Source organism: Zalophus californianus, chromosome 4 (assembly GCF_009762305.2).
Source record: "Zalophus californianus isolate mZalCal1 chromosome 4, mZalCal1.pri.v2, whole genome shotgun sequence".
In the NCBI taxonomy this organism is placed as follows: Eukaryota; Metazoa; Chordata; class Mammalia; order Carnivora; family Otariidae; genus Zalophus; species Zalophus californianus.
Genome location: NC_045598.1, coordinates 37,241,813 through 37,267,841, shown reverse-complemented (window position 1 = coordinate 37,267,841; position 26,029 = coordinate 37,241,813). Strand labels below are relative to the sequence as shown.

The 26,029-nt window shown below is 40.2% G+C and overlaps 1 protein-coding gene across 1 annotated transcript in view; it reads right to left on the bottom strand.

Moving 5' to 3' along the window:
* CMPK1 (cytidine/uridine monophosphate kinase 1) overlaps window positions 1–22,361 on the bottom strand; it is a 38,222-nt gene extending 15,861 nt beyond the window's left edge. The window contains exon 1 of the mRNA XM_027574230.2: window positions 22,074–22,361. Coding sequence (XP_027430031.1) covers window positions 22,074–22,244 — 171 coding nt within the window. The 5' untranslated portion in view covers window positions 22,245–22,361. The remainder of the gene's footprint in view (window positions 1–22,073) is intronic.
* Between the last annotated feature and the right edge of the window lie 3,668 nt (window positions 22,362–26,029).

Genomic DNA, 26,029 nt, shown 5'->3' with positions numbered 1-26,029 from the left:
ACCAGGCCCAGAAACCTCCTGGTATTCCAGGACCTCAGAAGCAATAATTTGAAAACTTCCAACACTAATGAACAGGCACAGAAGTCTTGTCAATCTTAGAAAACATTCTCTGATCTTGTTAACTGAATGATCAATTCATACAGTCACTGTAGGGTCTACAAGCTATACACTCATATCACTATAACCCAAATATTGTTGCAGGTGGCATAAGAACCTAGAGTTCAGTTAAGTCATTTCCTGTGAAAACACTTGGAGGACATATATCAAACCACGCATATGAAGCCCTTGCCTCTATTTCACATTAGAAAAGACAGGCTTTTAAAATATTAAGCCTAACTGTATTTATTATTTTTAAAAAGTAAATAACATTAAAATCAGAATATCATTACCTACAGAATACCAAAAGTAATAAAGTCACCCTAAGAGATATAACTACTTGAGAATGCAATTTGTAAAAAGCCTCATCACAAATAACAACATTTTAACAGCTCAGGTTCTCCTTAAGGGCTAGAATTTATTTGGATTTACAAATCCACTCTTGGGTAAAATGTGCAAAGGATACCAAACTCTGAATTCAATAATATATACAAACATAGCATTTGAGCATCTGCAAAATTATCAAACTAATGGAGAAATGCACTTAGAGAAACAAAGAATTCAGCAAGAACCACAAGGACATAAGAATTTTGCATGAAGTCACATCCTTGGAGCACTGAACTGAAAGTTAAGGGATTAGTTTTAAGACTAACTGTCACAACCCTGTGTGACACTGGAAAATTATGTAACCTTTCTTAGATCTCAGCTTCTTCATTTCTAAAACACAATATCTATACTATCAGAAATAATATCTACACTACACTATCAGCTACAGCAAAGTATTACAACCAGAGGCATCTCCTTAAGAACATACTCCTAAATACATGGTCTACACTGCTAGATTTAAGACCTACTATGAAAGCATTCACGTCAGGGAGAAGTTAAGACAAACATATTCAGATTATTCCTGGAACAAAGTCCAAAATAATCAGCGGCTAAACTACAATTACATACTAATTAAGGAAAAGAACTACCAAACAGGCTCAACAGCATACAAATGTACACAAGAAAGGAGCAAAGTCAACAAATAACTATAGAACAAGTATAGTACAATAAATGACAATCCAATCCACTATGCAAATAGCCTCAAACACAGAGGCTCCAAAAATTGTCATCAGAGATATATTTGAGTACATTTAAAAATTTATGAGAACAGGAATTTATCTTGCTTATAAACAAACAGATCAATAGCTTTCCAATCAACTAGCAATGATTAATAAGAAAAAAATACATTTTAAAAGATCCTACTCAAAACAGCAATAAAAACTTAAATTTAGGATTAAACCTAAAACTAATGTATAAAAATCATATAAAGAAATTAAAAACCCTTAAAACCATTATCACAAAAAGAAAGCATTTGGGGCATCTGGCTGGCTCAGTTGGAAGGGCGTGCAACTCTCAATCTCAGGGTCATGAGTTCAAGTCCCACGCTGGGCAAAGAGTTTACTTAAAAAAATAAATAAAATATTTTTAAAAAATAAGTAAAAAGAAGGCATTCTGTGCTTCTGTGTTCCTGAATAGAAAGACGCAATACTGTAAATATTTTAAAATTCCACAAATTAATCTATGAATTTATTGCAACCTCAATCAAAATTCAACTGGAATTAATTTTTTTTAATGAAACAGAATGAACTGATTCTCAAGTTTATCAGACAGTAACTGTGAGCAGAATGGCCAAACCTGAAAATAATTTTAACAAGTGGAAACTTGTCCTACCAGGTAGCATAAAATATTATAAAACTATAATAATTAAAACATTTTAACAAGTGGAAACTTGTCCTACCAGGTAGCGTAAAATATTATAAAACTATAGTAATTAAAATAGTATAACACTAGTATAAAAATACGCAAACAGAACAATGAGACTCAACAGTCCCAAAACTGACCCAGGCGTAAATGGGATTTCAATAAATGATAGACTTGGGGCACCTGGGTGGCTCAGCTGGTTAAGCAGCCGCCTTCAGCTCAGGTAGTGATCCCAGAGTCCCAGGGATCCAGCCCCACATCAGGCTCCCTGCCCAGCGGAGAGTCTTCTTCTTCCTCTGCCCCTCACCCTGCTCTCGTGCTCTTGTCTCTCAAATAAATAAGTAAAATCCTTAAAAAGAAATGATAGACTTAGCATCTAAAAACCAATAAGGGGACTGGCTGGCTAGCTCAGTCAGTAGAGCATACAACTCTTGATCTCGGGGTCCTGAGTTTGAGCCCCACGTTGGGCACAGAGAATACTTCAAAAAAAAAAAAAAAAGGTTAAAGAAAACTTAAATGAGTGGCACCTGGGTGGCTCAGTCAGTTAAGCATCTGCCTTCTGTTCAGGTCTTGATCTCAGAGTCCTCGGATCAAGCCCCACGTTGGGCTCCCTACTCAACTGAGAATCTGCTTCTCCCTCTCCTTCTGCCTACCCCACACTTGTGCTCGCTCTCATTCTCTCTCTCAAATAAATAAAACCTTAAAAAAAAAAAGTTAAGGGCACCTGGGTGGCTCAGTCGTTAAGTGTCTGCCTTCAGCTCCGGTCATGATCCCAGGGTCATGGGATTGAGCCCTGCATCAGGCTCCCTGCTCGGTGGGAAGCCTGCTTCTCCCTCTCCCACTCCCCCTGCTTGTGTTCCCTCTCTCGCTGTGTCTCTCTGTCAGATAAATAAATAAAATATTTTTAAGAAATTTAAATGAAATAAAAATTAATGAGGGAAAGATTAACTATTTAATAAATGATACTTGTGCAACTAGCTACCCATCTGGGAAAAAATTAAATCAGATTCCTGCATCATACTATATGAAAACTAAACACAAGGAAAAAACCCTATGACAGTACTAGAGAAAAAAAATCTTGAGATATAAAAAAGGCATTCTAAAACAAGAACCAAATCAGCTAAGATTTATGTCTGACCACATAAATAATAAAAACTTTGGAACAAAGAAAGATATCATAAGTATAATCAAATAACAAGCAAGAGCCTAGAAGAAAATGTTTTCACCATACAAAGGTGAAAGGGGTAATACATACTGTACATAAAGAGATCATACTAACAAAGAAAAAAACCTCAATATAGAAATGGGCAAACGATAAGAATATAACGATTCACAGAAAAGAACAGATGCTTAATTCACTGGTAATCATAAAAATGCAAATTAAAACAATGTGATTCAGGGGCACCTGGGTGGCTCAGTTGTTAAGCATCTGTGTTTGGCTCAGGTCATGGTCCCAGGACCATGAGCCCAGCATCGGGCTCCCTGCTCCGCGGGAAGCCTGCTTCTCCCTCTCCCACCCCCCGCTTGTGTTCTCTCTCTCGCTGTGTCTCTGGGGCGCCTGGATGGCTCAGTCGGTTAAATAAATAAAATCTTAAAAACAAAAACAAACCAATGTGATTCCATTTTCCACCCATCAGATTGGTTAAAATAAAAACTCTGCTCTATCTAGCTATGACAAGAATGGAGGTTGGGGTGGGGAAAAACCAGCATCCTCATACTTTGTGTGAGTGTGAACTGGTTCAGCCTTTTTAGAGGGCAATGTAGCAGAATCTATCAGAATTTAAGTTTACACACCCTCTGGCTCAGTACTTCCGTCTCTAGGAGCTGTTGCTACTGAAAGAGTTGTACATGCACATGAAGACATTCTGTACAGGGAGGCCTGGGTGGCTCAACCCGTTAAGCATCTGCCTTTTTTTTTTTTAATCTGTTATTTATTTGACAGAGAGAGACACAGCAAGAGAGGGAACACAGCAGGGGGAGTGGGAGAGGGAGAGAAGCAGGCTTCCTGCCAAGCAGGGAGCCCCATGCAGGGCTCGATCCCAGGACCCTGGGATCATGACCTGAGCTGAAAGCAGACGCTTAACAACTGAGCCACCCAGGCGCCCCAAGCATCTGCCTTCTGTTCAGGTCATGGTTCCAGGACCTGGGATTGAGTCCCACATCGGGCTCCTTGCTCAGTGGGGAGCCTGCTTCTCCCTCTCCCTCTCCCTCTGCCTGCTGCTCCCCGTTTGTGCTGTCAAATAAAATCTTAAAAAAAAAAAGACATTCTGTACATGAATGTTCACAGCATCATTTGTAAACAAAATCAAAATGTTCACCAATATACAAGAGATTAAATAGATCACTGTATGTATTACGAATGAAGTAGAGCTATCTATATGGAAAGCTATCCAAGATACATTGTTAAGCAAAAATACCCAAGTCACAAAACAACAGGCAACGTGTGTGCACATAGGTGTGCATGCATTATATCTGTGTATAGATACATCAAAAAAAGGGTGCGTGGCTGTCTCAGTCAGTAGAGCATGCTACTCTTAATCTCAGTGTCATGAGTTGGAGCCCCAGGTTGGGCGTGGAGCCTACATTAAAAAAAGACCAGAAACACACACAAAAAATTTTTTAAGTGATTACATAAGGAGTACTCTGAGGTTAAGGAGAACTTTCATTTTTATGCACTTTCAAAATGTTTGAATCTTTTATAATGTACATGTATACATATAAGCTTTTTAGAGTTTTAATATACATGCTTTTACATAAAGCATATATACTACCTACACATCTCTAAATGGCAAATATCACAAAGAAAAATTAATGAGTTAAATGTTTTATTAATATAAAATCCTTGGACCATGAGAGACTATGGACTCTGAGAAACAAACTGAAGGTTCTGCAGGGGGGTGGGGAGGATGGGTTAGCCTGGTGATGGGAATGAAAGAGGGCACATACTGCATGGAGCACTGGGTGTTATGCACAAACAATGAATCATGGAACACTACATCAAAAACTAATGATGTAATGTATGGTGATTAACCTAACATAAAAATAAATAAATAAATAAATAAATAAATAAAATAAAAATAAAATAAATAAAATCCATGCGGCATGTGGCTGGCTCAGTCGGTGGAGCATGTAACTCCTGATCTCAAGGTTGTAAGTTGAAGCCCCACACTGGGTGTAGAGATTACTTAGAAATAAAAATCTTAAAAAAAAAAGTACATATATATGTATATATAAAATCCTAAGAAAACAGCAAAATGAAATTCAAAAAGCCTCACACGAAGGATAAAATCCCTATATAAAAAGACATGTAATTTGGGGCGCCTGGGTGGCTCAGTCAGTTAAGCGTCTGCCTTCAGCTCAGGTCATGATCCCAGGGTCCTGGGATCGGGCCCTGCATCAGGCTTCCTGCTCAGCGGGGAACCTGCTTCTCCCTCTCCCTCTACCTGCTACTCTGCCTGCTTGTGTTCTGTCAAATAAATAAATTAAAAATTTTTTTTAAAAAATGTAACTTCAAGAAAAAAGGGAAAGAGGACCTGTATAATCAAAAACTTATTTAAAATTTAAAACTAAATCATTGTAGAGAATAGCAAAAACTAATTCAAATGTTTGAATAAAAATTTTTCTGTAAAGTGATCCATTCCTTAAACACAAGAGAAACAAAAGTATAATATAGCAACACAAAATTGTGGCATGAAGTCAAGAGTTGTAGAAGGAGACAGAAAACAGTTCAGTTTTATAGCTTAGAAACAGATGGAAATTTAGAGACAACACTCAGTTGAGAGAATCCAAAAGGCACAGCAGCAAAGGTTTAAAAGGAAACCTATTCCAATGAAGCCCTACTCTAGACACTAGAGTTCAAAATTATAAGCAAGTTGTTCTGAAAATGACACCTTCATGGCAAAAACAATATACTCATACTACTTCTAGTCTCCAGAATAACCCTTTGGAGCACTTTCAGAACTTTATTGTGCCAAGCAACCTCTCTCAACTGATTTTTTAGACATAATTAATCTTGCTTAACTTTAACAAAGAATCATCTTCATTTTAGTCCACCAACCTGTGCTAATAGAAGAAAGTGTGAGCAAAACCATTATTTTTTTTCAAAGATTTTATTTACTCATGTGTCAGAGAGAGAGCACAAGCAGGGGGAGCTGCAGGCAGAGGGAGAAGCAGGCTCCCCGTGGAGCAAGAAGGCCAGTTCGGGACTCCATCCCAGAACCCTGGGATCACCACCCGAGCCGAAGGCAGATGCTTAACCAACTGAGCCACCCAGGCATCAGAAAACTATTATTTATTTGGCTTTTAAAGATAGGACATGCTTTAAAATTGGGGTTATAAAGTGTAGTTTCATTACATTTTGCTGAATCTAAAATTAAAGTCAGAAAAACAAATGAATAAACAAAAAGCAGGATCTAATCTACAAATACAGAGAGTAAACTGATGGTTACCAGAGGGAAGGGGGATGGGCAAAATGGGTGAGGGGAAGTGGAAGATACAGGCTTCCAGTTATGGAATGAATAAGTTATGAGAATAGAAGACATGGTGTGGGGAATGCAGTCAATAATATTGTAACGGCATTGTACAGTGACAAATGGTAGCTACACTTATTGTGACACAGCATAACCTATAGAGATGCTGAATCACTATGTACACCTGAAATTAACGTAACATTGTGCATCAACAATCAATCAATCAAAGTCAGTCTAAGAATACACTTTTTTGATGGCACAGCCATCAAATCCTAGCCCAGCCTGGAATTCAATGTTGGCCACAGATAACTGTACCCATTTTTATAATGTAGAGCAGAATATAAGGGACTCCCAGTTCTTGATTAGAGACTAATTTCTTCCTATAAGGGAAAAAGTGGTAAATGTATGGGAAATTTTAGGGCAAATTTTCTTTCCTGCCATGACTACACAACAGGAAGAATGCTAGAAACCATTCTGCCAAATGGGCAACTTCTCTCGCCCACCCCACTAGTCTGACTTAACTTGGACTCAATTACACCCTAGAATCAGTCAAGAAAATAATAAGAATCTGTTATTACCACTCTTCCTTTCCATCTACCACTACCCCCGCTCTCATCCACCCCCTATTCTCAGTCCCAAGTACAAGACATACACTTACCAGCTGTCCTCTTTTTGAGTTTTAAACTTACTTATCAGTCTTTTAATCTCTGCATCATAGGCGATAGAAAGCATACCATATGCTCTAATGTGCAAGATGTAAGGCCTCATCAAAATTAAGAACTACCGTGCTTCCAAGGATACTACCAAGAAAATGAAAAGACAACCCACAGGATGGGAGAAAATATTTGCAAATCATATATCTATCTGGATAAGGGACTTGTATCTAAAAATACATAAACAACTTTATAACTCAATAATAAAAAGATAACCCAATTCAAATAATGAACAAAGACAATTTTTAAAATGCAATATTCTGGGAAAAACAGAAAAAAAGGACAAGGGATCCAAATAGGCATTTCTCCAAAGCAGATCTACAAAAGTCTGGTAAGGTGTGCCTGGGTGGCTCAGTCGTTAAGTGTCTGCCTTCAGCTCAGGTCATGATCCCAGGGTCCTAGGATCAAGCCCCACATCAGGCTCCCCACTCGGCAGGAAGCCTGCTTCTCCCTCTCCCACTCCCACTGCTTGTGTTCCCCTCTCGCTATGTCTCTGTCAAATAAATAAATAAAATAATTTAAAAAAAGAAAAAACAAAACAAATGCCTGGTAAATATGGGAAAGTTCCTCAACATCATTAGTCACTAGGGAAATGCAAATCAAAACCATAGTAAGATACTACTTCACACCCACTGGGATAGCTATTAAAAAAAAATCAAAACAGGGACGCCTGGGTGGCTCAGTCGGTTAAGTGTCTGCCTTCAGCTCAGGTCATGATCCCAGGGTCCTGGGATCGAGTCCCACATCGGGGATCCTTGCTCAGCAGGGAGCCTGCTTCTCCCTCTCCTTCTGCCTGCTGCTCCCCCTGCTTGTGCTCTCTCTCTGACAAATAAATAAAATCTTTAAAACAAACAACAAACAAACATGAAAAAAACAGATAAGAAGTGTTGGCCAGTACGTCAAGAAACTGGAACCCTTACACCCGGTAGGTAGGAATGTAAAATGGTGCAGCCACTTTGAGAAAGTCAAGCAGTTCCTCTAAAGGTTAAACATAAAATGTCTGCATATCATCTGTCTGACAAAGGCTTCTTAATATCTAGAATAAAGAACTCCTATAACTGAACAACAAAAAGACAACTCAATTAATAAATGGCTCAAGGACTTGAATAGACATTTCTCCGAAGATACACAAATGACCAAGTCTAGGAAAGATGCTCATGCTAGTCATTAGAGAAATGTAGATCAAAACCACAATGAGATCCCACTTCACACTACTAGGATGGTTGTAATTAAACAAACCAAAAATAATTAAGTGTTGGTAAGGATGTGAAGAAATTGGAACCCTCACACATTGCTGATGGGAATGTAAAATCTTAACAGCCACTGTGGACAACAGTTCGGCAGTTCCTCAACAAGTTGAGAAACTCATCATAGGACCCAGCAATTATATTCCCAGCTATATACCCAAAAGAATCCAAAACAGAGACTCAAACAGATGCTTGTATGCCAATGTTCATTGCAGCATTATTCACAATAGCCAAAAGGTGGAAGCAGCCCTGTCCCACAACAGATAAATGGATAAACAAAATATGATATTCATACTACGAAACATTAGCCATAAAAAGGAAGAAAGTTCTGACACATGCTAATGTGTATGAACCTTGAAAACAGTATGCTAAGTGAAATAAGCTAGATACAACAAGACAAATATTGTGATTCCACTTGTATGAAGAGCCCAAGATAGGCAAATTCATAAAGGGAGAAAGTAGATCAGAGGTTAACAGGGACTGGGAAAAGGGAGGAATGGGAACTTATCCCTATATGGCACAGTTTCTGTTTGTATATCAAAGAAGTTTTAGAAAAGTGATGACAGCTGCACAATGTACATGGTGAATGTGATTAATGCTGCTCAACTGTACACTTAAGATCGTTAAAATGAGAAACCTTAGCTGTATTTTACCACATTTTAAAAAAATTAACAATGCAATATACCAAAACCACTGAATTATACACTTCAAATGGGGGAATCATTTGGTATGGAAATTATATCTCAATGAAGTTATTTAAAAAAAAACAGAATACAGGGGCGCCTGGGTGGCTCAGTTGGTTAGGCGTCTGCCTTCAGCTCAGGTCATGATCCTGGGGTCCTGGAATCAAGCCCTGCATTGGGCTCCCTGCTCTGCAGGGAGTCTGCTTCTCCCTCTGCCCCTTCCCCTCCCCCTGCTCATGTTTGCATGCTCTCCCTCCTCTCTGAAATAAAACCTTAAAAAAAAAATACAATTTCTGAAAAATCACAAACAACAAAATTTCCAAAATAGGCAATTATATAACGTATCTAATCTATACTGTATATTTTAATATAGATTATATGATAAAAGTATATTTATTAACATGGTAATATGTTTATATTATAAGTGAAAAAGCAAGTTTCCAGATAGCATGAGCCTACTAAAAAAAAAAAAAAAGTCTGGAAGAATATGCCCAAAAATAGTGATTGGTGGTAGCTTTCTCTGGATGGTAAGGTTACTGGTAATTTTTATACTTTTTTTTTAAGATTTTTATTTATTTATTTGAGAGAGAGAATGAGACAGAGCATGAGAGGGGGGAGGGTCAGAGGGAGAAGCAGGCTCCCTGATGAGCAGGGAACCCGATGCAGGACTCGATCCCGGGACTCCAGGATCACGACCTGAGCCGAAGGCAGTCGCTTAACCAACTGAGCCACCCAGGGGCCCAAGATTTTATTTTTTGACAGAGAGAGACAGCAAGAGAGGGAACACAGCAGGGGGAGTGGGAGAGGGAGAAGCAGGCTTCCTGCCAAGCAGGGAGACCAATGTGGGGCTTGATCCCAGGACCCTGAGATCATGACCTGAGCCGAAGGCAGACACTTAACAGACTGAGCCACACAGGTGCCCCTCTTTTTTTTTTTTTTTTTAAGATTTTATTTATTTGAGAGAGAGAAGAGAAAGCATGAGCGGGGGTAGGGGCAGAGGGAGAGGGACAAGTAGACTGCCCTCTGAGTGAGGAGCCCAATGTGGGGCTTGATTCCAGGACCCTGAGATCATGACTTGAGCCAAAGGCAGATGTTTGACTGATCCACCCAGGAGCCCCTGTATTCTTATTTTTCTGTATCTGTATTTTCTAAATTTTGAATAATGTGTCTATACTACTTGCATAATAAAAAAAGTAACCAAAATAAGAAGTATGCAGCACATCTTTAATAACAGGACATTTAAGGTATATATATAGTATTAGCTTATGACACTTAACACATCATTAGGTCATTAGCTCCACTTGGCATCTAATAATCTATTTTGAATATAAATAGCATTTATACTATCAACTTCCTTAAATCCACTCACCCTTTCTAGGATTTTTAAATGTAAGCTAACTCCAAATATTTTCTCCAAGTACAAAGATCTTTCATATTCCATAGACTCTAAAATACTGTACCAGATTTTCTAAAATTTATAAATCAGTGTGAGCAATCACTTTATATGTTACAGCCAACAATGAGAATATAATGCTTCCCAAAACTACCTTTATCCAAATTACTTTTTGATCTCTTTCCTACAGATCTTTTCTAAAATAATAAATGTTACCATCTATACACTCAGTATCATGTACTGTGCTGAACATTATAGAAGCATCACCTCATTTCATCTTCCTAACAACCCAGTGAGATTGGCATTATCATCACTTTACAAATGAAGATACAGAATCAGAAAAGTCAGCAAATACAGCTGTAGGTGGTAGACTGAGATTCAAACCAACACCTAACTTCAAAGTCGACATGCTTTCTAATTCTATATTGTAAGAAAGTTGGTCCTAATACCCCAATTCTTACATATTTGTAATTAAAAAAAAATACATACACAATTCTATTTCAGAAAGCTATTCCTTTTCCCACCTTACACAGTCTTTGTTACCAGCCTGAAGCTCTAGGTAAACATGAAATACACAGGAATTTATTAAATACAATTCCTTGGCGCTCACAATTCATACAGCACAGAATGGCACAGAAGGTATACATATTCATGGCGACTGGATAATTTGCCTCTGAGTGTGACTACACTGGATTACATGCTATCTAATACTGAAGTCCTGGGATACAGATTTGTTTCAGAGTTGGCAAGACCATCTACTTCTATATCCCTCCTTTTACAAAAGGGAACATTGAGATAAACCGATCTGCCAGTTAGTGGAGAGGAAACCAGCACTTGAACCCAAGTCTGACTATTAATCCACAGTGGGGATCTGGGGCAATTCCTACGTGACAGGCCTGGAGACAGTCTTTTGCCTTCAAGCTACTTACTGCCTTTAATTAACAGAATCTGCTGGTAGAAATTAAAAAGGAAACTCAAAATTGATGTACTTTATCATTCGGTTGTATCCTAGCATGGGATGAGAGAACTTTATCCGCACACAAAGAGCCAAGCATATTTGGCCTATCTACCATTCAGCCAGATTCTGATCATCCCTGCTTCACTCTTGCCTTTTGACACCACTACCGCTTCTGACACCGTTACCATTTCCACTTGCCACCTGCCTCGCCCAATAATCACTAAATAAGTAGCAAATGAAACTGTCCACTATATAAAAACCTATGTTAGCCATTAAGTCAATTCCCAATCACATAATCAAAGGCTCTGGGCTGTCTCTCTACTCCCTGTAGACACCGAGAAAATATTAATTCATGTTATCTACCTAAACCACACATAATTATAAAGGTAAATCTTATGGGTTAAATTAAACACATAATACTTTCCAATGGCACACACCAGTAACAAACACGTCACAAAAGTTCCAAACAGATAGGGGGCAGGGAAGCAGTCTTTTGTGTAGCCCCAAGTTAACCATATTTAATTGTTTGTTGATATAAGATATAACCTAATGATGAATAAAACCAACCTATGGGTCTTCTGGAAAAGACATGGAAACCAGGCATAGAAAGCCATTTATGGGATCCAGTCCTCCAAGTGAAAGCTTCTGAGAATGGTAGGTAACAACTGGTGTTTTTTCCTTTACCAAAGTAATGTTTTGTTAGCTTTATTTACCAGGCAGCATAAAACTGTTGGCAAACAATACACCCATTCACACCTGTTCTCTATTAAATTCCAGATGCTTTTATCACGTTTAGTCTATAAAAATGTTCTTGATTTGCCAGGTTAAAGCAATAGAAATGTTGGAGCAAATACATTTTCATAGGCAACTGGGTTGAAAGTATTAGCTTTCGGGCGCCTGGGTGGCTCAGTTGGTTAAGTGACTGCTTTCGGCTCAGGTCATGATCCTGGAGTCGCTAGATTGAGTCCCGCCATCAGGCTCCCTGCTCGGCGGGGAGTCTGCTTCTCCCTCTGACCCTCCCCCCTCTCATGTGCTTTCTCTCTCTCTCATTCTCTCTCTCAAATAAATAAATAAAATCTTTAAAAAAAAAGTATTAGCTTTCAGGTTAACAAGAGTCGGTATGATTAGGCCAACATGACATGAAGAATAAGACAGTTATCACCCATGCCCACCCCTTCTCTCTTACCTGATCTAAAAGTCCCACTACTAGAGAACTTCTCTGAAGTGCTCTGAATTTCAATTCAGGACAACCACTAGAAAAAAATACTGTACTCCCATGTGACTTTGGGAGGTCCTCAGGGAATGAAGTCCTCTCCCCATCAGTATCTTAACTAGAATGTGGTATTTAGATTAACCCATTACTGTCACTGAAACTTTAACCCAAAGGGTGTACATCAAGTAGATTTCAAAGAGAGTAAGGATAAGGGAAAGAACGGATATTGAAGAGGCACTCTGAGCTAAGACTTAGGTAGAGGCATCGAATTTTCTTGGGAGTAGGATATATATGTACATTCAGAGAGACTCCTCCTTGCATAGCAAACCCATGTAGTTGGATATGTGTGAGAGTGTGTGTGTGTGTGTGTATTTTTTAAGATTTCATTCTAAAATAATCTCTATATCCAACATGGGGCTTGAACCCACAACCCCAAGATCAAGAGCCACATGCTCCACCCACTGAGCCAGCCAGGCACTCCAAATGGAGTACTTTTTATAATATTTTTTCTTTATTTTCTTAAGTAATCTCTACACCCAATGTGGGGCTCAAACTCATGACCCAGAGATCAAGAATCTCATGCTCTACCAACTAAGCCAGCCAGCACCCTGTATACATACATATATTTTTTTTTTCAATGCATGACTGAGCTGGCAGAATATTAAAGGAGTAACTCAGATTTAGCTAAATTGAGGATGCACAAATCTAGAGTGAGTGCATGTTAGAGTTGTGGCAGCCCTAGGGTCTTTCCCCACCCCTAAATTTCTGATGGCTAGAACCTGGGATTTAATGGCCCACAGACTGGGGAAAGAGGGCAAAGACTGAGGCCTAAACAGGATTGGAGGTCAGATCAAAGAGCTCCACATAAAGTCATAACCCCAAAAGGATGATATTCTTAGTGGCTACTAGAAAAGAGAACCCACCATGCAGAGAAAACAGCAACAATTCCTAACCACAAGCCCATACTGATTAAAGAAACTTGTTAAGGAAAAAAGAAGGAAGTTCTGAGATGCAAAAATAAATGGTGAATAGACAAATTGGTATACATGTGAGTTATTCTACACAAACATTACATCATTGCTATAAAACATTAACACATCATTTGTAGGGATTTAAAAAATCACTATAGTATTTAAGCATCCTAAGGTATTTCTATTGTGGGGGGGGGAAGTAAAAATATTAATCAACATTAAACTTAAGTTAAATAACATGTATGCTTAAAATTTCTAGGGCAAACACTAAAAACAGACTGTATAGCTACCAAAGAAGGAGGGAGTAAATGGGGGTAGGCATCTCAATCAAGTCAAAGAAAGCAGATGAGGGAGGGGGATATATAAAATTAACACATAAAAAGATGATGATAATAATAAAAACAGCTAACATTTATGTATGATTTACCACGTGCCTGGCACTGCTCTAAGAACTTTACATATATTAGCTCATTTAATCTGCACACCACCCCTATGAGGTAGATACTATATATTATTATTCCCATTTTACAGATGAAGAAATTTAAGCCCAGAGAGATTAAATGACTTGGCTGAAGTCATACACACAGTAGGTGCTAGGATGAAAACCAAACCCAGGCAGTCTGACTCTAGAATCTGAACTCTACATATTGCCTAACAGACAATACATAGGTATGACACTTTGACATTAATTCATATCCTTTCAGTTCAATTTCTCTTCAGTCTAATGACTAAGAATGTAGCTACTTGTACCAAAATGTACCCAAAGTATAGCTACTTATATTGCTCAAAGCATTTCCTTCATTGACTATTTATGGATAAGCACAGAGTAGGCAAAGGGGGGGGTGCTAACATATATGAAGTAATAATAACATGTATTAGGCACTCTGCCAGACATTTTTGGTTAAACCTCATAATCACCATGAAAAGTAAATTAATATCCCAAATTTTCAGTGGAAGAAACTAAAAAGCAAAAATTTAAGTAACTCACCAAGGGGCAGGAACCCAAGATCTGAATGGCTTCAAAATCTACTTAAATGTTCACTGAGCATCAATTTATGCCAGACGTTGTGCTGGGCACTAAAAATATGAGAGTAAATCAGAAATTCAGGGTTCTCCACCCATATGGAGTTTATGGTCTAATGGGGTAGTCTTTGGGGTTCCTGGACCCAATTCCAACTTTAGGGACAGGTTCCCTTACACAATTCTCAAACACCAGCAGAGTGTGTGAAAATTCAACTCAATTCTGACACTATCTACCCAGAGATATGGTCAGCTTCCACAGGTTAAAGGTTCGGTCCTAAAAGACTGCCCTCCACCATCACCACTTCAGAGCCCAGTCCCATGTCCCAGGTATTGCCTGTACTTCTGACCAACTGGCTATAAATTAGAGGGCCCCAAGACCCACTCTTTGGGTTTGATTAATTTGCTAGAATGGGTCACAAAACTCTGAGAAACATTTTACTTTCTAGATCACCGGTTTACTATAAAGAGGATATAACTCAGGAACAGCCAGATATATGCATAGCACAAGGGGACAGAGCTTTAATGCCTTTCCAGACAAGTGTCTCCCCCTGAATCTCCACGTGTTCACCAACCCAGAGGCTCTCTGAACCCCATCCTCATTTTTGGAAGCTTCACGACTTAGTCATGGATTAAATCATTGGCCATTGGCAATTGAATAAACATCCAGGCTCACTCCCCTCCCTGGAGGTGAGGGGGAGGGGTGGGACTGAACGTTCCAACCCTCTGATTAAACAGTTGGTTTTCTGTCAACCAGCACCCCCTCCCACCTCATTAACATAACAAGAAACTTTTTTAACTCTCAACACTTGGGAAATTCCAAGGGTTTTGGGAGGTGTGGGAGCTATGGACAAAGATCACAAGTTGTTTGAAAATACCTAAGTATTGTTCAGATCTAATTACTTAACAAATATAACTTAGATATTTAGTTGTGAAAAAAATTACTGAGCACTAAGGGCACCATGAACTGAGAACGTCTGGGAATCTCTGTAGTAAGCTAAGATCTGAAAGATGAGCAAGCATTTCAAACCACCAGGTAGGAGGACTAAAAGACAAAGTCCCCACCCTTGAAGACATTACAATACAGTTCAGAAGGCAAAACTACAAGATAAACAGTTTTAAAACAGTGTAATGTTAGGGGAACCTCCTTCAGCTAAGGTCATGATCCCAGGGTCCTGGGATCCAGCCCCACATCAGGCTCCCTGCTCTGCGGGAAGCCTGCTTCTCCCTCTCCCACTCCCCCTGCTTGTGTTTCCTTTCTCACTGTGTCTCTGTCAAATAAATAAATAAAATCTTTAAAAAAGAAACAAAACAATGTAATGTTAAACTTGAATGTTTGCAAAAGTTTTTCGTATCTTTTCTCATAAAATTCTATTAAGTGTGTGTCTATCTTTACTAAATCAAAAGCCCCTAGATCTAGAAGCCTATACCCCCATACAAAGATAACAGCACACAGTCTGCATTCAGGAAGTGTTTTGTGGTCAATCTCATATAGGTTTACTCTCACTAGGCTTTTCTCAGAAATGAAATCTCCAATCACCCTATTCAAGGGTAACTCTGCTTTAAGTGTTCTCTATTCCCCCACATCTCCCAGATGCTTCTTTCCTATTGTCCCTCAAAATTGAGTTGAGACATATCACCTACCCTGGGAAGACCTCCGTGACCCACTGGACTGAAATTTAAATGTCCCTTATCTAAATGGTATATTTAGTACATTTGTATCAGAGAACTTACCACTCTATGTAGTCACCGATAAACTTTCTTGCCTCCACACTAAGAGCTTTCAATAGCAGGATCTGTGCTTTATTCATCTCAGCAACAATCACAGTGCCTAGCTCTCAAAAAACTTTTCTGAATAAATGACAAGTAAAAGGAAATTTTTTAAATTATGCCTTTTCACCTTTGTGGACTTATTGGAAAAAATGAGGAATTTACTCAGAAAAATTTGAGGAGATTTACAAGTTTGCAAAAATTAAAGTGATTGATAACCATACCATGCTAATAAAGAACCATACACTGCTGACAGAAATGTAGTAAGTATAATGTTTTTGAAAAGTATTCTGAGAATTATCAATTAAAATTAAAAAATGTTGACTCAACAATTCTACTTTTAGGGACTTTACTTACAAAAACAGTATCCATATGCAAAGTTATATTTACAAGGAAGTTTTTTGAAGTACTGTTTGCAATAGCAAAACAATTCCTGGAGACTATCCTGAATGTCCATCAATAGGGGAATGGTACAATCATGCTATAGAACATGCATATTATGGAATATTCTACAGCTACTAAGAATGAATTAAATCATGTGCCTGGGTGGCTCAGTCCAGTAAGCGTCTGCCTTGGCTCAAGTCATGATCTCAGGGTCCTGGGATGGAGTCCTGCCTAGGGCTCCCTGCTCAGCGGGGAGTCTGCTTCTGCCTCTGCCCCTCCCCACTGCTCCAGCTCTCTCAAGCTCAGGCTCTCTAATAATAAAATCTTTAAAGAAAAAAAAAAGGAATGAATTAAATCTATATGTAAAGACCTGAAAGGATATCCATGATATGTTCAGTAGAAAATAGAAGAATCCCATCTGGAGGTAAAAAAATATATATACACTGGCATTTTTATTTCTAAGACTATCGAGAAAGAGATGAGGAAGCAGTTAAAACTAGACAGCTAATATGAGTGACATTAGAATTAGAGGGGAGTTTACTTTTCCCAACCAAGTATGTATTACTTTTGTAATTAAAAACAGAAAGGCAAAAAAAAGGAAGTTTTCAAAAGTAATGATAGTAATTTCTCAATATATTCTCCCCTTCTACAAGTTAACCAAAAAAAAAAAAAAATTCTAAGTTACAACCACCTTTAATAAAAAGGTAGTACTGCAGAAGAGTCAAGAATTCTGTGGACCATCTCTTTTACAGATAATTTAAACTTTCTATTAAACAAACCTATCCCTTACTCTATCCTATCCCACCAAAAGGAGAGAAAGGCCTATTCTTAAAACAAGCTTAATGTTCAGTGGATCTTCCTATCAAGTTTCTTCTATGAGCCATAATCTGCTTTGGGGATTTGTAATCAGGAGCTTGGATATTTTAGAATACTCAGCAGATTTTCACAACCATACCATTCATTCACTGAGAGTAAGCAAAGTGTTACATAAGAAATCTGAGTATGACAGAGCTAGGTCTCCTTCAAGCATTTCTGTCCTGAAACTGTGAGAGCTAACTGCTACTTGGGCGCCCCCTGGGGACCAAATTTTTTAAAACCTTTTTACAACTTGGTGCAAACTAGTGTCTTCTAAAACCACTGATTCAAAAAATACTTACTAAGCCTTTAGTATGTGCCAGGCACAATGTTCAGCACTAGAAACACTAAGGCAAATAAAATCAATTTTCTGATTTCTACATGCTTAAAGTTAATACCATCTCAAAATTTCTAAGCATAGTAAGTAGGAAGACCATACAAAGTATGAGTTACCCATATAGTCCCTGGAGAAACTTATGACACAGAAGATGACAAGAATGCTTTTGGGGTACTAAAGAAAGCAATTTGGCATTGAGATAAGCTTTAGCATAATTTGTTTATGTAAGCAAATCTTTAAAAGAGAGGAAGTTTAAGGGGCGCCTGGGTCAGATGGTTGAGCATGTTGAGCATCTGCCTTCTGCTCAGGTCATGATCTCCAGGTCCTGTGATCCAGCCCGGAGTGGGCTCCTAGCTCAGCAGGGAGTCTGCTTCTCCCTATCCCTCTCCCTCTCCTCCTGCTCATGCTCTCTATTTCTCTGTCTCAAATGAATAAAAAATCTTAAAAAAAAAAAAAAAGGAGAGAGGAGGTTTAAATATCCTTCCAGCTAACACATGCAAAATTGTGGTTATTGTGAAGGACAAGTTTAGGTTATGGCACCATTATTTTTCTTGAGCCAAAACAATATAAATAAAGCTTAATTTTAGAAATTAAAAAAATGGGGCGCCTGGGTGGCTCAGACGGTTAAGCGTCTGCCTTCGGCTTGGGTCATGATCCCAGGGTCCTGGGATCAAGCCCCACATCGGGCTCCCTGCTGAGTGGGGAGCCTGCTTCTCCCTCTCCCTCTGCCTCTGCCTGTCGCTCCCCCTGCTTGTACTCTCTCTCTCTCTGTGTCAAATAAAAAATCTTAAAATAAAAAAAAATCTATTAAAAAAAATGACAGAGTATCCCCATCATTTTTTAGTAAAAAGTTATTCCACAATAACTCTTACGTACTTAACTCTGAAAGGATTGCACTGATTTGGAAAACTGCTAATTTTCAAAAACAAATTGAGTACAAGAGGACACAGACTTAGAAACAATTAGAAAATAAAACTGAGGATGACCAGTACAAACTGGGCAAAGACAACACCCAAATCTCCCTCAAATTCTCCCATCCCAGTTCAGAACACTCAAAATACTGTATCAGATTTGCCTTTTCTTCTTCAAGGTCTGGGAGAGTAAGTAGCATAGGTACAACTCAGCTCAAGGAAGGAAAGAAGAGAAGGAGGGGAGGGAGGGAAGGGAGAAAAGAAAGAGATAATAAATAAATACATATATACATACAAACCAGCTTCCCTCCAGTTATACGCTCATAACTAACTGCAACGCCCCAGACGTTGGAGGGCCAGATATTCTCAGATTCTACAGCCAGGCCCAAATAGGTACTTCTGGCCGCCTGAGTTGGAAATCAATGTAATTCCCCACCTCCTCAAATTTTATTTCAGCCATATTTCAGGTACTCTGTGAGCTAAATTAGCATTGGCATGATAGGGAATTTAACCTTGAGTTACAGAACTTTTTCCCTACAGAAAAAAACTTAGTCCCCCAAATTATAATTGTTTATGATTCAGTTTCTATTTGCCTATGAAATAAAAATTGAGTCAAAATACAAAAGACTCACGAGAAGGGGCACCTGGGTGGCTCAGTTAAGTGTCTGCCTTCGGCTCAGGTCATGATCCCAGGGTCCAAGGATCGAGCCCCGCACTGGGTTCCCTGCTTGGCAGGGAGTCTGCTTCTCCCTCTCCCACTGCCCCCTGCTTGTGTTCTCTCTCTCACTGTATCTCTCTCTCTGTCAAATAAATAAATAAAATCTCAAAAGACTCACGAGGAGTAAAAAAAAAAAACCTCTGACTTAACTGTTGCAGACATTCCATTGTTTAATTTAGTCTGCTAGGAGATAGCAATTGCTAAATTATAAGCTATTTGAAATTTGTAGAAATCAACTTAATTGTTTACAGCAAGTGGAATCAAGAGCAATGATTTTCATGAAAGAAGATGACAGTTTAAAACAATTTAAGCTTGGGACACCTGGGTGGCTCAGTCGGTTAAGTGGCTGCCTTTAGCCAGGGTCATGATCCCAAGTCCTGGGATCGAGTCCCATATTGGGCTCCTTGCTCAGCAGGGAGCCTGCTTCTCCCTTTCTCTCCCTCTGCTTGTGCTCTCTCTGTCAAATAAATAAAAAAATCTTAAGAAAAAAGTTTTAAAACAATTTAAGCTTATATAACTGCTAAAATATTAAAGAATAATACATTATGATAACATTTAATCATGGAAAACTTATAGTTGATAATTAACAGGTTTAAAACATTCTTAGCCATTACTGAACAGAGTAAAGAATAAATACTAGTTACAGAATGTATAGATTATTTTTAAAGCAGTGGAGTAATTTGAGTATTATTAGTTTGGGGTGTGGATATCTAAAGCCACATTATGATTCAGAAACAAAATATTTAAATGCATTCAAATATAGCAGTCATAAACCAATTTTTATTTTTTTATTTTTATTTTTTTAAAGATTTTATTTATTTATTTGATAGAGAGAGAGAGAGAGCGAGAGCGGGAACACAAACAGGGGAGTGGGAAAGGGAGAAGCGGGCTTCCCGCGGAGCAGGGAGCCCGACGCGGGGCTCGATCCCAGGACCCTGGGATCATGACCTGAGCCGAAGGCAGACGTTTAACGATTAAGCCACCCAGGCGCCCCTAAAAAAAAATAAAATCTTAAAAAAAAGAAAAACAGTAAACGACAGAGTTAGGATTTGAACCCATATTTGTTTGATTTTGAAATCTTTTCTCCTTCCCCTCTTATGCTATATACTCAGATATTTAAAAAAAAAAATGAAATCATTCAATTGCCACTTGTCTTAAAAAGTTAAAAGAACCAACAAAAACAAGAAGAAAAATATTTATGGGGGTTTTGGTTAAATTAGTTCCACTTTTATTCCTAAAAATGATCAGTAATTATCAAGACAGCTGTAAAAGAGTAGTGAAGTAGATGTTACCATTTGACTTTCTTTGGATGCTCTTTAGAAAATAAAATATAGGACAGGAATCGGGCTCCCTGCTCAGCGGGAAGCCTGCTTCTCCCTCTCCCACTCCCCCTGCTTGTGTTCCTGCTCTTGCTGTCTCTGTCAAATAAATAAAACTTTTTAAAATAAGATATAGGACAGGAGTGGATTGTACAAACACAGAATTGGAATGAAGGTCCAACGCTAATATAAGCCACGTCCTGGAACAGAGAAGGGCATTATTTTAGAAGTTCTGGGTCAAAACTTTTGTGGTCAACGAGTTTCACAGGTATTGTTTGGGTGTTTTACAGCACCACTGGTCGCCTCTTGTTTCTAGATACCGTTTTCCTTCACTCCCAATTTCATTCCCCAGATTCTCCAATAAGCCTTTCTCCTCAGTGTCACTGCAGCTAACCACGTTTATCTTTCGAAAATTAACAGAATTGAACCGGTAACCTTAACGCGTCATGAAGCAACAACAAAAAAAGTAACACAATTTTAGGGTTGGGAGGTATTTTACACTGAGTTTAAATCTGGGCAGAGCTCTTATGGTCTAGAGTGCAACTGAGACTCGGAGAGAGGAAGTGACTTGGCCGTGGACAAAGCGTGAGTTGGCAGGGGGACCAAAGGTTGAAGCTTGAACTCATACTCTGCTCCTCGGCTTTTCGACCACAAGAATCCGGGCTGAGCCTCAGAGCTGGTACTCCGGGCAGATCACAGAATACCTTAAGCAACACCCTGGTCCCCGGGGTTCCTTTCCAGGATTAAGACCAGGGTGAGGTTAGCTGAGGTGTTGGGTGTTTACAGAGGGCTTGCGGAAAGGGGCGGAGTGGATAAACCCGTCTCCCCTCCAGAAAGCTGCAAGCGCGCACTGCCTCTAACCTGAACCCACGCTCCTGCTGTGCCTTCACCCACCTCACAACCAGCGACACACTGACCTCGGGGCGCCGGGGGTCCCCGGAAGCTGATCCTCCCGAATCCCCCTCCCAGACCACTCTCGAGACGAACTTGGTCCCCAAATTTTAAGGGAAAAGGGGTGCAGAACAAAGCGACCCCAAGAGGTCCCCCTCCACTCTGGGCGCCCCCGAGGCGGGCGGACGTGGACTACGAGTCCCGACAGGCCGCGCGCCTCAGGACCCTCGACCACCGCCAAGCCGGCGATGCAATGGTCGCCGGGACTCGTAGTCCGCGGATCCGGGGGTGGGGGAGGCGCGGACCGCCCGGCACGGCGGGACAGGCCGACCCGGCGTTCGGTCAAGCCCAGGGAGTGCGCCAGCTGCCCGGGCCTCACCTCGACGATGCGGGCGCACTGGGTCCCCTTGCCGGCGCCGGGACCGCCGAGGACGAACACGACCAGCGGTTTCATGAGGCGGTGACGGCAGAGGAAAAGCGGCCGGCGGGTCAGCAGCGGGAAGCTAAGGCCCAGGACGTGCAGCAGCCTGCGGTCGCAGCGGCTCAGCATACACAGCGTCTCGGCCCGACGCTGAGGAGAGCTGACAGCAGCCCGGCCGGCGGCGGCGCGGGGCGGGGCGGGGGGAAGGGGGCGGGCCGAGTCGGCGCCCGCCGCGGCCCCGCCGCCGTGGCTGCCGAGGTGTCCGCGCCGCGGCCGGAACGGGCGGGGCTTCCGCTGCCCCCTCAGCGGCTGCGCTTGAGCGTCCCCCGTACGGGCCTGCGCGGGTTCTCGTTCCCGCCCCTCTGCCGGCTCATTCATCCCTCCGCTGTAGTTCGTCCAGTGCGCAGATCCTTCATCGCGCGCATTGTGTGGCGGGCTTATGCTGGCGTCTGCAACGCGACACACACGAGAGGAAACCTATTGTCTGCTCGCGAGGAGTTTAAATTCCAATAGAGAGGTAGCCGAGCTGGACAAGCCAACATAAGAAGAGATAGATAGTCAAGAAGGAAGGGAGGAAGCGACGCAGGCTTTGAAGGAAAAAAGCGGAAGAATAACAAGGGGTGGTTGTGATTTGTAGACGGTAGTCAGAGAAAGCCTGTAAAGAGGTGACGTTTAAGCCCAGACATAAGGATGGGAAAGAGCAAAAGCAGGTAAAGACTAGGATAGAGTGTCCCACAAAAAGAAAAGCGCGTGCAAAAAAACCTAAAACGGCTTGTCTTAGAAAAGGCCAGAGAGACCAGAGCTGTGGGAATGAGGCAGAGACTGGAATGTGGGAAAGGTAGGCCCAGGCAGGTCGTTCAGGCCCTTTGGTTATGGAATGGAGTTGGGATTAAATTCTAATTGCAGTGGGAAGCCCGTTAACAATAACTCCATTTCTCTTCTGCCTGCATATGCGAAAAATCTCGTTAAATACAAATAAAAATTAAGTTCTTCAGTCACACGAACCACATTTCAAGTACTCAATGGTCACATGTGGTAATGGCAGTTGTATTGGACAGCGTTCGTACAGAACATATCCACTACAATACGTTCTACTGGGCAGTGCTGTACTAGAGCTTGTATTTAAGCTCCTGGGAATGATTTGATAGAAAGGGAGACAGGCAACCCCTTGAGAAAAACAATCAGATGGGCTTCAAGGGGCAAATGGAGGTCCTTAGATGACTTCAAAGATTTTAAGAGACAGGAGTGCCTGGGTGGCCCAGTTGGTTAAGCTCTCGATTTTGGCTCAGGTTGGTGGGGTTGAGCAGGGAGTCTGCTTGAGATTCTCTCTCTCCCTCTCTCCCCACCCCCACACTTCCTCTCTCTCTCTCTTTCTCTCGCGGATAGATAAATCTTTAAAAATATTTTTAAAACAAGGTCTTAAGAGACGAAGACATTGATTTGCAATAGGAGTTGCAAGAAGGGCACAGTTGCAGGAAAGTTTGAAGGTAGGAAGAGTTCCTTTCTGAAAATTGTATTTTCTCAGTAAAGAAAAGGCAACATCAACTAAGGGTAAAGATTTTGAGGTAGGATGTTTGAGGAGAGAGAAGGTATGAAATACACATTTTTTTTAAGATTGGAAAAGTTTTCTAAAGAAAAATAATCAGGACTTCTGAGCAATATTAAGAGCTCACTTGGTATTTGAGATCATGGATTTTAATTTGAAGGTGTTTGTTCAGGTGCAGGTAGAGAGAAGACAGATTCTTAAGGTCACCCAGGGTTGGGTTTTTGCCAAGCAAGCACAACAGAGGGAGAGAGGACCAGCATGGTGTTTTCACGAGAATATTTGCAATGATGTATACGGAATCAAAACCATATAGAAAGCAAATGATGGCATATGAGGGCTGACAGTGGGGATGTGGAGGAGAGCCAGGAAGGGGGCCAAGGTATGAGAAGCATCAATGTTGTAGAATGACTGCAGTGGGGTATTTGAGCAAGTGAACTGGCAGTACAGATGCCAGTGTTCTGAGTGGGATATTTCAAATTGAGATTTCAGAGATTGTAAGTTTCTGATGCTGTTGAGATTCAGGGTGAGCCCAAGCTGGGTGAGACTGCAGGAGTAGAAGGCTGAGGCAAGAGCATGCCCTGTGGTTGGAACCGAGTGGCGAGGGTGTTAGATTTGTCATCCAAGGAGAAGTTTAAATCAGATAGCATTAGAGTGCTATCTGATGTAAACCAAAGAATTCACTCTTTTTTTGGCCTAGGTCAGTGCTCCTACTTCTTGGAGGTGGCAGAGAAAAGAATGAGTTCCACCTAGATGGGAACAACCAGACCTTCAATAATAATATGCCTTAATAAATATATATTGAATAAATGGATGTCACCAAGTAGAGGGCCATTTCCTAACTAAACCCATAGATTGAATTCCTAGATTAAATAAATTTGATGAATATCTATTGAATATCCACTAAGTACCAGGCATTTCATTTACATTACCTAATTTTTGGATGATACTCAAACTTTTTAATAACCACTACAATCAGAATATCTGTAGATTCCTTTGCCAAGATTTGCTATGCCAGGCATCAACCCTCTAATTGCTAGATCATGGAGAGGTCCTTGGAGTCCCAGGAGAGGGGTGGAGGGCACTCAAAGTGCTCAGTGGAGTATTATAAAACAACTCATATGAAAATAATTCACTATTGTAACCACCAATACTGGTACTACCAGTTGTGTGTTGGTTACACATCAGCCTTGCCTTATAGAATCCTCATAATGCTGTGACATTAGTATAGTCATTTTGCAGGTGGAGAAACAGCCAGGAAATGGAAGTACTTTGTCCAAGACCACATAGACAATAGATAACAAAGTCAAATTCAAACTCGGTGTATATGGCTTTAAATCTGCATTCTTTCTATACAATACAAACCCCTTATAAGATAAAAAGTTCTATATTCACAAAAGCCCTTCAAAGTTAGTTCTATTACAGATGAGAAGACTGACCTCAGAAAGATGTATAACAAGAGCTATCCTCAAAACCCACTCCTACCCATATGTGTTTATTTATCATCAAGTATCTTAGGTCTTTGGGGCATATATTCAATGCATGCAAATTATTTCCAGGGTATAGCTATGTTTCTAGTGAACTCTATAGGAGCTTAAAAAATAGAGCCTTGTCACTACTTATCTGTCCTATTTATCATGATTACCCTTTAGAGCTAAATCATCTGTTCCCATATTTTCATTTTCCCATTCTTGATCATACATACATTTGCTGGTATGTGCCATTCATTTTTCAGGATTCAGCTCAGATTTTACCTCCTTCAGGAAGCTCTCTCCAAATTCCCAAGACCGGTTTAGGTGCCCCTTTTTTGTTCTTCTATACGCATCACCACCACCACCACCCATACACACTTACTCCTTCCCTCCTTTACTTCTGCTGTAGCACCTTGGTGTCTTGTGTATCTCCACACTTGATTTAGAACTTCTGGAAGGGAGATACTATGTCTGATTACTCTTTGTACAGCATGACAACCTGTTATTGTTACAGTATGATTCATTCTTTTAAGGGTACTCCAAGGTCTCTGGAAGATTTAGACTACTTTGGTTGCTGCCACTCAAATTTTATCTATGATGGTCTTTGACAGCTACTTCCCTGTATTACAAAAACACCTTTCTTGAGTATACCTAGGAACCAGTTTCTAGGATTAGTCTGAGTGATGAAACAAACACATGGCATCTGGTAGCATTGGAAGTGGGGGTGGCAGGCCATATGCTTTGCATTCAGACCTTCTTAGCCATCTATTATATTGTGATCTATTTTCTGGAAGGATGCTTATTACATTATATCACCTGATGCCTAATGGAGTTTCTAAAATGAAGATTCCTGTTACTTAGATTTGCATATTTGCATATTAGATTTCCTTTTTTATCAA